Consider the following 13,009-nt stretch of genomic DNA (forward strand, 5'->3'; position numbering starts at 1 on the left):
CCTTCAGTGGCTCCATCTGCATGGAGGCATCGGCCACCGCTGGGGTAGATGCACCGCTGGTGCAGATCCCCCAGCTGGAGCTGCAGCTTTTGCTCTCAAACGAGCGCCCACCATTCTGCCTTGAGGGTCAGGGAGGCTGAGTGCCCTTGACCTGTGCAGATGGTCACAGACGGTGCCCGGTGTACGCCAAGTCTCCTACTCGGCCCGTGGAATGCCCCTCCTTCGAAGAGGCGCCCTCCCTGCGCGCCCTCCCGCGCAAACTGCTGCGCCACGCCCTAGCTGCCGCACCACGCCCTGGTCGCAGTGCTCCCTGTGGCTGCCTTTTGTGGGAGTGGGGGGTAGCTGCCATTACTCCTGGCCCCGCGCACACCTCGTCAGCCGCCCTCGTGGGGAGCTGCTGGCTCCCCACAGGTCTCTGTGCTCCCCTGGGGTTTCGCCGGCTCAGAAAACCCCCCTGTATGCCGCAATCCGCCACTCCGCTGCGGGATGCACCTGCACCGGAGCTGATGGCTGGTGGCGGTTACACCGTGTCTAAATCTGCCGCCGTCACACCTGGCCCCTCTAAATTTGGCAGAACTCTAAGTTTGTTCATAGAGCCTTTGCAGCCAAGTTCCTAGCAAACTTGGAAGTCTGTTCGTGCAAATGAAATTGCTAAACTGCAAGAACTTTTGAAAGGAAAAGGAGCTGGAAATTAAAAGCATGCTCAAGGCATGTCTGAAAGCCATTTGGGCTAAAAATTCTGTGTTTGCAATTTTAAAAAGCCCACCCAAATATATAAAGTGCATTGGTAAGCAGATGTGAAAAAACTAGGAACACAGAACAGCACTGTTACACAATGGAAAGTTTGTGTTACTAGGGTGTCAAGCAATACCAATTTTTTACATCAGTGCAGGGTTCTTGACTGTGGACAATCTATCACTATCACAGATTAAAACTAAATCTCCTTTAAAAAAGGAAAACCTTTTGCCAAACTGATCTGTTTTTTGTTACATGAAGTACTGCGGTCAGATTTGGATAAATCAAGAGCTAAATTTTTGTGCTTCTTCATTTCATTCTTCCCTTGAGTTCACATTTTCCATTTGAAATGTGTCCCAGTGGTTCTATGATTTCACACTGCCCTTCTATATGCTATTAAGTATTAAGAGTCTGATACTGTTGCCTTACAAGTGGAGTTTTGCCATGGACTAAGCTCATAGGGACCAGGTTTCTGTTTAACTTCCGGCCTTGACAGAAAACAGTCTGTGTCCAGCCTTGTGCGAAAAGCTATATTTGGATGGCTTTCTGCTTTCCCAGGGTCTCACAACAAATCACTACCATGAATAAAGATACAACAAACGTCTTACTGAGTAATTCAAAATTCTAGATTACGTCCCTTTCTAGACTCAATATATGTAAAAATAATTGTCTTTATAAGCAGAAGTACAGTGTTTTCAAAGTGCATGTAGCTGCTACCTGGAATTCAGACAAAGGGATGCAACACCAAGAATGTGGTATTTCTTTCAACTGCTTAGTCATTTTAGTACATTAGATTTTGTCATTTGTACTAACTGCCCTTCTTTTTTCTCACCTATCTTTAATTAGAAGCCAAATCTGTCTCAATCTGTTAGCCTGCTTCTTCATATTGGAAGAGAGAACAGTGAAAAAATACCACATGTAAACAGGAATGGAGTGACTACATTTTATTAAATTGATTGACTCATCTTATGTTCTCTTTAGTACAATCACCTCACTTTTTTGCCAGTCAGTATTTACCATTACTTCTGACTAATTCCTCAGTCCTGACAAAACTTCTAAGACACGGAAGGAACTAGGGAGGCAGAAGAATTAAGTCCATAAGGCCCTCAAAATTAGAGAAGCTTATTGTTTCAAGAGTCTGAACTGAAATCTTACTAAACCAACGTGATACGGATTTTGACAAAAACAGAACAGTAGGCTAATGCCTGTAAAGAAGTTTGCACTGGAAGTTTGTAAACTAGCTTAGGAAAAATCTCTAGATAAAACATTCTCTGAATCCCTTCTAACAATGTCTTTTTAAAAGAATTCATTACAGGCAGCTATAATTTCTTTTCAGAGCTAGTGGTTCACTAGTACATACAGAGGTGAAATTCTTTTTTCTCACCTATCTTTAATTAGAAGCCAAATCTGTCTCAATCTGTTAGCCTGCTTCTTCATATTGGAAGAGAGAACAGTGAAAAAATACCACATGTAAACAGGAATGGAGTGACTACATTTTATTAAATTGATTGACTCATCTTATGTTCTCTTTAGTACAATCACCTCACTTTTTTGCCAGTCAGTATTTACCATTACTTCTGACTAATTCCTCAGTCCTGACAAAACTTCTAAGACACGGAAGGAACTAGGGAGGCAGAAGAATTAAGTCCATAAGGCCCTCAAAATTAGAGAAGCTTATTGTTTCAAGAGTCTGAACTGAAATCTTACTAAACCAACGTGATACGGATTTTGACAAAAACAGAACAGTAGGCTAATGCCTGTAAAGAAGTTTGCACTGGAAGTTTGTAAACTAGCTTAGGAAAAATCTCTAGATAAAACATTCTCTGAATCCCTTCTAACAATGTCTTTTTAAAAGAATTCATTACAGGCAGCTATAATTTCTTTTCAGAGCTAGTGGTTCACTAGTACATACAGAGGTGAAATAATTCAAGTCCTCTAACTGTCACAAGCTTCTTCAAACTTGACAATTCTAGAAAGGAAGCCAAAAAGAGGAGGAATGTTAGGAAGAGAATGCTGTTGTCAAAGGCAAACGTTTTTGGTTGGAAGGCTAAGATGGATCAGCTTTAGGTGTATGAGTTGATGTGGGGGAATAAGATCAATTATAAATTGATGATGGGAAAATAAGATCTCTGGAGAGATTCAGTTGAGCTAAGAGAAGGCACAGAGGGATGCTGGGTTCTTCATTCAAACAGAACCCACAGCATTTTTGATGATGGTCTGAGCAAGGATAAGGTTTGGATTTTTAATAATTTATCTGGATATTCCTAGAACATTACTCACTGCTAGCAGAAAGTCAATTTGCTCATTCTTGCTGAATCACTGACATTACCCCTACAGATTGGTATCACTAATCTTTTTAAGGGAAGAGCAGTTCTGGAGGAGGACATTGGAGCTAATGATACATGGGGTAAACAACACAGGGCTTCCAAAGGCCAACTGATCCTTTAACTCATTTATGGGGACTGCTGCCTTTTCAAAAGTTATTTTATTTTTCCTGATATGCTCAATGGCACAGCCAATGAGGATCAGTTGATTCTTTGGAGGAACAAAGATCCGTTTTAACAGTAGCATGCATAAATCCAGATGTTTCCTAGAAGCTGACCTGCAAAATAATTAACAGAGATGTTTTTTCAGAACACACATTCCTGCCCTCCAATTAAACATTGTCCAACACTATTTGATAAAAAAAAAATCCCCTAAACCAACCAACCAACCCCAAAGTCCAAGAACGCCTCTTCATAGGACTCCTACTTCCTCTCCAATCTATCATTAGATGCTTGGTTGCTAGTCTGAAAGTCTTGATATCATGGGAAAAAACCCATGTATATTGGGAGCTCCTGAGTGATTTGGCAGAATGTAATTGTATTTTGACATCCAGCTTTTATGAGGGGAAATCTGGATATTCCATGATATCCTCAGATGATAGTATCAGTGGGGTGTTTAAGTCCACCACAAAGAGAACTAAAAATTAATAAGGAACAAATGTCTCTGAACTTTCACTTGTCATATTTAAAAGTATGTTTATATGGGGACATTCAGAACTTAAAACCTATTAATTTTAGGATGGATTAGTAAAACTCATTAAATCCCAACCTAGATATTCCTTCTCAGAATATAAAAGTAGCCTTAATTTTTGCATTAATTTATGTTGTTTTTTTTAAAAAAACATTCAAGTTAGCGTACGCCCACAGGTCTGGACGGAGTTAGAAGTTGGGAGGGGCTCAGTTAAGCGTCCTGCACCTCACAGTGATGAAAGAGATCAATTATTCCCCAGCTTAGTCAAATAATTTGAGTCAGTATTGGAAAGATGCCTACTATGATCACAAGATCCAGGCCTGCTGAGTTAAGCCGAGAGTTCCATGTTATAACCTACATGGATTTCCTGGTTTTCTTACCCTTAACACCTTTTATTTATTTATTTATTTTAATTTTAAACCACATAATTCAATCAGTTGTACTTGCTGACTTCCACTGAAGTTAACAATTAGACCTATTCTCTTAAGAATCCAGTCTGGTCATTCTTATCATCCAGTACTTTCTCTCTTATGACTCATGTTGTTTACTCTCATTCCACACAGCTAAATATTTGTTTACCCTATTGACTAATTCACATTAAAGTTTCTCGCTCTTTCCTGTAATGCATATTTTGCATAAATGGGATTTTTCTAAGCAGATATATTTCATCTGCTTCTTTTAAGGGTATAAGAAAAGCTAGAAAGGACTCACCTTTTTTTAGTCAAGATCCCACTTTCTGAGGGAATACCACTACAGGTTTGTTAGCCAAATGCAGAATCTTATGGCTCATAAAAAGGGGTATTTCTCTTCTATGACCACGATTACAAGCTTTTATAACGCAGGGGTTTTAAAATGCAATATCTGGGAGATTAGTGGGGATAAAGAAATATTTCAGAGGGGATAAGCATAGGTTGTACTGATTATGTCAAGCTGAACTGATGTTTGTTCACTTTTTACTTTTACCCAAACAAGTTTTGTCCAGTCACATGGTGGACAGAAATACATGGAGTTGCACCTGGTCACCCATTCCTTGGTGATCATCACCTCTATTGGTACAATCATTTGGCTAGCCATATGGTCTAATCAGAGCCTAAATTACAACAAAGGATAACGTAGAGTTGTCTTGGCAAATGTAGCAAACTGTGAAGTTGTAAAGACATCAAAATCTGTTCTTTAGAATGAATCAGAATGAATCAATTCAAGGGGAAGTTTCCCTCTGATATCACTGGACCATTGGTGAGCCCAGAGTCCCTTGCTGCACACTCAGGTAGGGAACTTCCAGATAACTGATAGCTCTATATGAATCTCTAAAAGCAAAATTCCTTTAGATGTACTTCAGAATGTCCGTTCTAACTGTTCTGGCTGGCTGTCTGCCTCAGCAATACAGCAGGGAAAAAAAGATCAGCACTAAGCAAAAAGCCTTAAAATCATACTTCAGACCTATTCCAAGAACAGAACCATTTCAGTTCCTGAATATGGAGACTGGAGTTCAGCATTGCCAATCTTCCATGGGTTCTTAAGTAGAGGTAGTATCTTTCATTACACTAACTAGTACACTTGCAAAAAATCACATATAGCTTTTCAGGCACATAAAGCAGAATACAATTAAACCAGATAAAAAATAAAGTTCATTTGCAACTTTGGAATATACAAAATAATGACATTTCCTGGATGTGAGTCTTCTACGTATTTACTTTGACCATGCTAAACAAAGTTGCAATAGCCGGATGTTTGGATGCTTCTAGCATCTGTCAGCCTTATCTGTAGGAGGGTGGAGGAATTTTGGTATGCAAATTACTTCTCTGTGGAGTCAGTCTGGAGGATATAAATATTGATGGAAACATATCAAACAGTTCTCTAATAAACTATTCCCACCAAAGAAAAATGGAATGCTTTTATGCTCTGGCTTTAATAGCAGGAATTCTAGTTGCTTTTGTATTACTGGTTTTAATTGCAACTTATCATAATTCCTTCAAGGCAGAGATTCCACCTGATGTTGACCAGCCATCAAAGCTCTGCTTATATCATTGCGTATATACTCTGATGGAAATTCTGGTGAGTTTATCATGCTCTGTGATATTGTGATTTTCAGGAAAGGAAAAACTTGAGTAGAACTATGAAGATATGCATCTAAATATTGCAACTATGTGTAATGAGAACTACACAGTAACACAGATTTAAAGGCCAAAGTTTGATTGGTATTCTATTACTGTATATAAAAGCAGCCAGTACGAGGTGAGTTCTTTTAAATACTGAGATATGCATTCTTATGCTGCAATTGTAATTTGATCGCCTTCTATAATGAAATGATTGTGGGTGACAGGAGGGATGTGGATATCATTTACATGAATAATAATAACCAAACCTTCTGTATCTCAACGCACTTTGATATATTTAAGGTAATTTCCCAAATTTTGAACTATCTGCAGTAATTTTCTTACCCATGATTCTGTTCTTATTTCTGCAGTGACTAGATTACTGTGTCTTAGTTAAATATCATAGAATCACGTAGGTTAGAAGGCACCTCCAGAGGTCATCTAATCTAACCTCCTGGCCAAAGCAGGTTCAGCTAGACTTTTTATCACTTATTATATAAGTACTTGTAAGCCAGACTCACTGTGCTGTGTGCTTTCCCATCAGAGAAAGAAACAGGTTTTGCCCAAAAAGCTTTCAAAGAAGGCAACAGGAGTACATAAGAGCAGCCTAAGCCCTGTCACGTCTGGCATGTAACATGTCAAAAGAAAGCCTGCAGGAAAACCACAGAGTGGTTTCATTAATGTTTGTGTGGAGCTCATCTCAAGTAAGGATATTCTCTAATCCTCTAGTTATACATAATGAACGTAGTAACTAAGGCCCACATCCTGAAAGGTGATTTGGGGCACTAGAGTCTATTAAAGACTTATGTGGGTTGCTTGAACTTACATAGCAGCATTCACCAAATCCAGTAATTGTCCCTGGTTCTCCAATAGCCTAGGCTCCATGTACCTTTCTGCATTGGCTGGCATGAAAGAAGAGTCTGGTGTCCTTACGTATCTCATACTGCTTTTCTTGTTAAGCTATATATAAACTTAATATAATAATATGACTGTAATATAATAATATGACTGTATGTTATTAAGTTCTCTATGTTTCTATACTTGGTTGGATGAAAAGATTCTTTCAGATGATTCTTTTTACCCGTTTTTACAGCTTCTAAGTGGCTGTTATGAAATAGTATGTATTCTCTCTTCATTGATAATATGTTCCAGAAATTTCAGCTTCCTTTTTCTGGATAGTTTTAAAGATGCATTTCACCATTTGCTATGCATTGAATCCATTCAATACCTAATTTTCTTTCAAAAACCTTCAGACATCTGTTGGTACTTTTGGTGAATTTCTAGGTTTATACTTATCCTCACAGAAGTAGCCCTCATAGTGAGGAATTCACAAGTTTCTTATAAAGTGCATGATGCTTTGTGCATTGCACACATGCAGTGAACATATCTTGCTCATTCTGATGAATGCTGCTCTTCTTCTGCCAGTGATGCGTCTGTTTGTACTGTATGTTGCAGTAAAGACCTCTTTTTTCTGCAATACAGGACAGTCTTTTCCTCTTTTCTTCCACCTTACTTGCGATATGTCTTACAAAAGCTGCATCAACCGTTAAATGTGTACCTTATACAGCATAGGTGTCATACGTGCGATGCTCCGGCTGCATCTATCTACATATTCTGTCATAAAGAAACCAATGACAATCCCAAATGGAAGAGATGAGAGAAAGCCTCCTAGCTCACATCCTAGCTTTTGTTTTAATCTGTTCATACAGATCTGCATTTTTGTGTTATATATATATATTACTGTGCATGTTGCACTCTGATATAAAGCTTTGACGATAATTATTTCAGCTGGCAAAACATAACACTTCAAAGTGACTGACATAAAGACTGTCTAATGTAGTCTTAAAGTCCATGAAGCTCAAGTTGAGTGTTGTTTGCTAGTTGGTATGTGATTTCATAATTATTTTTAAAGTAAAAACCTGGTCCCCACATGATCTTCCACATAAAAAGCCAGTTTGTGCCAGAATTTAAGTGTTCCAGCAAATAGCTTTTCAAAGACCCTATTTCACAAGAAAAGGTATGCTGACATGCTGATCTGGATCCGCTTTCTCTTACACATATACACATTTTAGAACCTGGCTTATATAATATACTTCACCTACACACACTATCACATCTGTCTAGGAATATTCATACCTTTTACTTTTTGAGTGTATTGTTATTGGTTCTGAAGTATTTTGTAATTATTGATCAAGAAGTTTTTCAACAGAATACATACCAAATTCCCCATTCTCCTTCATGACAGTGTTTTCCCTGAATTTGGATACCTCTGTGATGTCAGGAGCTCCTAAGATAAGGAAAGGAAAGAGGATATTTAGATAGAATGCTCTGATACCAAGTTTATCATATATATTACTATCTGTTATTTGAAAGCTCTGTAAAAACTCAGGGATGTTAGAAAGTACAGATGAGAATAAATAAACATGGTATGGCAATCCTGCCAACTTCAACCATTCCAAAATCATAACTCTGACAAAAAGACTGACTTGAGAGTCATGAGAGTTTTTAAAAATTGCTGTTTGAGGAAGGTTATATTGATCCTGTGGTTTCTGCCACGATTGCCGTGGCTCTTATATTCTTTTTCCCCTTTGCCATGATACCTAAAAATGTGCGTTTTTAAATGTAAGGCAAGAACTATATCTATTCATTTGTCTCTAGGAACTGGGACTTAAAACACGCCAAGCACTGCTGGCAGTTGTAGCACAGAGTGTTATGAAAAAACTCCAGATCATCTCTAGGTTCCCATCTTTGTTTCTAAATGATTTTCTCTCTCTTACATGGCTCACGGTGGTTTCTTTCTTTCTCCTCATCCAACTTGTTTATTGCAGCCTGGTCTAGATTATTAGGAAGAAAGAATCTGTGCTATTTGAGAAAGGCCTTGGGGAGGAACTGAGTTGCAACACACTTGAACTACATGAGATTTGGCTTCATATGTACATGGTAGCTGGGATCATGTGTTTAAGAAAGTTCTGCCTCTTTGTCTTACTTTGGCATTCTTTCACAGCAAAATTACTAAGGTCAATATTTGCATTGTCTCTGAGATAGGCAGAGCAGATCTAAATTAAAGGCCAGATACACAAGGTTGGAAAGAACAACTTACAAAAGCATATCTGGCCATTAGTTTATAAGACATTGATACAGCAGTGTACATGGAGATTTCTGTTGCCGAGAAGAGAACAATACAATTTGCAAATTGCTTGCGATGATTATAATCATTCCAGAAGAATGAATTATAATAGTCCTTAAGGGCAATTAAGTCACCATTTAATGGGAAGGAAATGTTGTCCCTAGCAGGAAATGCATCTATTACAACACGTGTTCAAAACAAAGGAGAATTCCAGTGTGATCTTCAGGCTATCTTAATTATCAGCAGTTGACTGGCCTTGGATAAGAAAATGTTTTGATACGTTTAACAAATCTCCCCTTCAGAATATTTGTTTTCCCCGATTAGATGTAAGAAACTGACTGCAGAACCATTTCATGAATACCTGTGAGATCTTGATAAAGGCAACAGTTTCACAGATGGAGAAGGAGATAAGATTCAGAACCATTTTCATCAGTTCTTCATTTAGGCCAGCAGCCTTTCATTATTGATTATAGGCACTAATGATTTTCTTAAAGCTTGTTCTCACTGACTTTGTGGCATGGAGATGACCCACGACCAGTAAGTTACTGAATCCTGCACACAAACTGGCATGAGGCTTTTTCTCCCTGCATACTAAATGCTGTCATGTAGGGACATTTTCATCTCACCTAACCTTAAATACTTTAACTGAGGCATCTGAAGTACGCAGCCTCCCTTTATAATCAATGGAGATGAACAGACATCTCCAGAGCATGATTCAACACACCTGAAATTGGAACTCAAGAAATGTCTTTTTCTCTTCACTGATTAGAAAAGAAGCCTCAGGCCTCATGACTCCTAACTTCCATACTAAGCAAATGCCTGATGTTACTTGTGGTAAATCCAGATCACAGATATTAGAAGATATTTATGTAATACATTTCATGGAACAAGTATTACAACATTCTTCCAGAAATAATGGTACCTTAAATCATGAAGATGTACATTCTCACTTTCATAACTGAAATCACAAAGCCACTAGCGTTATTTGTGGTAATCCTATAAAGTAGCAAATAACCAATACAATTATCCTAAATATAGTATAGAAAAAGGTAGCCTGTGGCCTTTACAGAGTGGGAAGATTTGAATTCCCTACATTAATTTCTCATTTTTCCTGTTATATCTATCTAGGCAAAGAACTTAGAAAGTTTGGGTATCTTTGAGGAGCACATACTTATGAGGTTGATTGTTGACGGACTGCCGGCATGCAGGGATTCAAAGCTCTTCATAAAGGATCTGCATTTTGATGAGGTGCCAGTGAGGATTTACCTCCCAAGAGTACCATCTGGAAGCAAAAGGAGAGGAGTCATCTTCTTCCATGGAGGATGCGGGATGTTCGGAAGCATCAGTAAGGAACTGAAAGAGAAAATATGATTATTTAGGATTGTTAACTATATATTTTTAAAAACTCTCCTGAACCTAAAAAGTGACTGAAGCTTAGTTTGAGAGATTGACAGATAGAAAGCACTTAATGTTTATTTTTACTTTTAAAACTCTCTAATCTGCCCTTATTTAGTATCTAAATTATTTTTATAGGATATAGCACTCTTTATAGCATATATATTCCTTACAGTAAGTGGTGCTGCTAAAGAAATAAATTCTTTTTTTGTCTGAAAACCTGACAGAAGTTATTAACACCTGCATTCTTCCCTTTGATCCCTAACTGCAGCATGTTTATTGGGCCTTCTATAAACAGTGTTCATGGCAATTCAAGTGGCCTATAGCAGCCATTTTAAAATGTGTGTCCATGGCCCATGTACTTTAGTTATGTTGTCTTTTTTTCCAGTTTAATTTATTAGAGAAAGCAGATAATTGCAAACACGTAATTTAAAAAGTTCTAAAAGATACTGTTTCTACAGGCAGTAGACATGCACACATATTAACTGGTGTTAGAATTCTGTAATTGAAAGAACACATCATTGAGCAAATACCTGTAAACCAAATCTTCTAAATGCAGCAAATTCAGAATTAAGGTTGAAGAAAAACTCAATGTATCTTTAAATACATTAAAAGAGGCATATTTCTGCCCACAACCTTATCCTGGAATAATTATATAATTAGACAATTTACTATAAGACTATTTGGATGCCTTAGATTTCTGCCTGAATTAGCCACACAGAAACATACTGATTTCACAGGGGGCATACCGTCTGCACCCTTCATTCTTCAGAAAATAGTCAAATCTCTGCTTCAAATAAAAAATTCATTTAGACTTAGCTATAGTACCACAATTAGCATTTCCACAGCAAAATGGTATGACGTACCTAAGTCAGTGTCAGACTCACAGTTACTTAAAACAATGTAATAAGCTTTTACAAAGATCTCAAGCTATTTTATCCCTTACAACCACTCTAAGCAATTGTGCATAATAATCATAGAATGGTTTGGGTCGGAAGGGATCTTAAAGATCATCTAGTCCAACCCCTCTGCCATGGGCAGGGACATCTTTCACTAGATCAGGTTGCTCAAAGCCCCATCCAACCTGGCCTTGGACACTTCCAATGATGGGGCAATGATCTTGTTCTGGGCAACCTGTTCTATTGTCTCACCACCCTCATCATAAAAAATGTCTTCCTTATGTCCCATCTAATTCTACCCTCTCTCAGTTTAAAACCATTGCCCCTTGTCTAATGGTAATAATCATAATAATAATTCCTTGTTTTCCTTACAGATCAACAATCCCCCTAAATGTATGAACTTTACAGTGTGTCCTGATGATCAAAAGTCTAGATTATTTTTATCCTAGAGAAAATTTGGGTAGCTCACTAAATAAGCAATCATGGCAATATGTCATAAAAAAATAAGGGATGATATTGCTTCAAGTATTCTATGATATTAACTACATTAACAACATCTGTTCTTCAGGAAGTCATGAAAGAATATGCCGGTACATAGCCAGAAAATCTGATTCAGTGGTTGTGTCTGTTGGGTAAGTGAGCTCCACCCAATGTTACTCCCAAAATTAGATGGTTCCACTGCTTCCCCCCCTTACTCCCCCTCGCCCACCCCCCCCCCGAACAATGCCCATTCTGTACTTACATTTCTTTGAATATAAGAAAAGAAACTGAGCTCTAGTGTTGTCTGCCCCTATGTTGTTGATATGTGTGAGCAAGCATATGCCATGAAATGACAATGAGAAATACCTGATACAGGTTTATAAAGTTACAAAAGTAGTATGTATGCCAGCTATTTTCAGAAGAACAAAGAGATTTTTTTGTTTTACATCATTATCACCATAAAAATCATTGCCTTTGTTCAATAATAAGGAATTATAAGCTGTTTTCCCAATTTCAGGTTTTAACAATTAGGGGCCTTTGGGGATGACTTTAAAGAGTAAATAGTAAGTCTAAAATGTAATTTTTTTTTTAAAACTGCATGGACCACTGCTTCATTTTAAAGACGTTTTGCTTATGGAAAATAGCTGATGGTATGAAGAAACTTTAGTTTCCAACAAATTCTTCCAAGAAAAAATTCTTTACTAAATAATTTTATTAAGTTGGGAGGAACTGGTTTTGAGAATGAATTGCATATTCCATATCTCGTCTGGGTAAGTCACGATGTGTTTAAAGTGACTCTGAAATAAAATATTGATACCCTTTCATTCCCTGGTTATTAGGATGTTTACTTTATGAATCCATTGAATTAATTTCACAGAACAGTGAAAAAACAGAAAAGCAGAAGCAGTGTGCCTCAGCAAACAGTGAAGGATTAAGAGAGAATGTCTGCACTGTTACCTTTGTAGTATTTATCTTTTCCTTACTAAACTTAATCTTCTCCAGTGTCGTGGTTTAACCCCAGCTGGCAACTAAGCCCCACACAGCTGGTTGCTCACTCCCCCCCGGTGGGATGGGGGAGAGAATCGGAAGGGTGAAAGTGAGAAAGCTTATTGGGTTGAGATAAAGAAGGTTTAATAGGCAAAGCAAAAGCTGTGCACGCAAGCAAGGCAAAATAATAAATTCATTTACTACTTCTCATCGGCAGGCAGGTGTTCAGCCATCTCCATGAAAGCAGGGCTCCATCACGCGTAACGGTTACTTGG

At 38.0% G+C, this 13,009-nt stretch overlaps 1 protein-coding gene across 1 annotated transcript in view; it reads left to right on the top strand.

The window, feature by feature from the left end:
- The first annotated feature begins 5,634 nt into the window (after positions 1-5,634).
- The window catches only part of LOC104075149 (arylacetamide deacetylase-like 4), a 9,331-nt gene continuing 1,956 nt past the window's right edge, over positions 5,635-13,009 (top strand). The window contains exons 1-3 of the mRNA XM_009575562.1: positions 5,635-5,805; positions 10,102-10,318; positions 11,836-11,899. Of these exons, the coding sequence (XP_009573857.1) occupies positions 5,635-5,805; positions 10,102-10,318; positions 11,836-11,899 (452 nt within the window). The remainder of the gene's footprint in view (positions 5,806-10,101; positions 10,319-11,835; positions 11,900-13,009) is intronic.

This window comes from Fulmarus glacialis, unplaced genomic scaffold (assembly GCF_000690835.1).
Source record: "Fulmarus glacialis isolate BGI_N327 unplaced genomic scaffold, ASM69083v1 scaffold4054, whole genome shotgun sequence".
NCBI classification, from domain to species: domain Eukaryota; kingdom Metazoa; phylum Chordata; class Aves; order Procellariiformes; family Procellariidae; genus Fulmarus; species Fulmarus glacialis.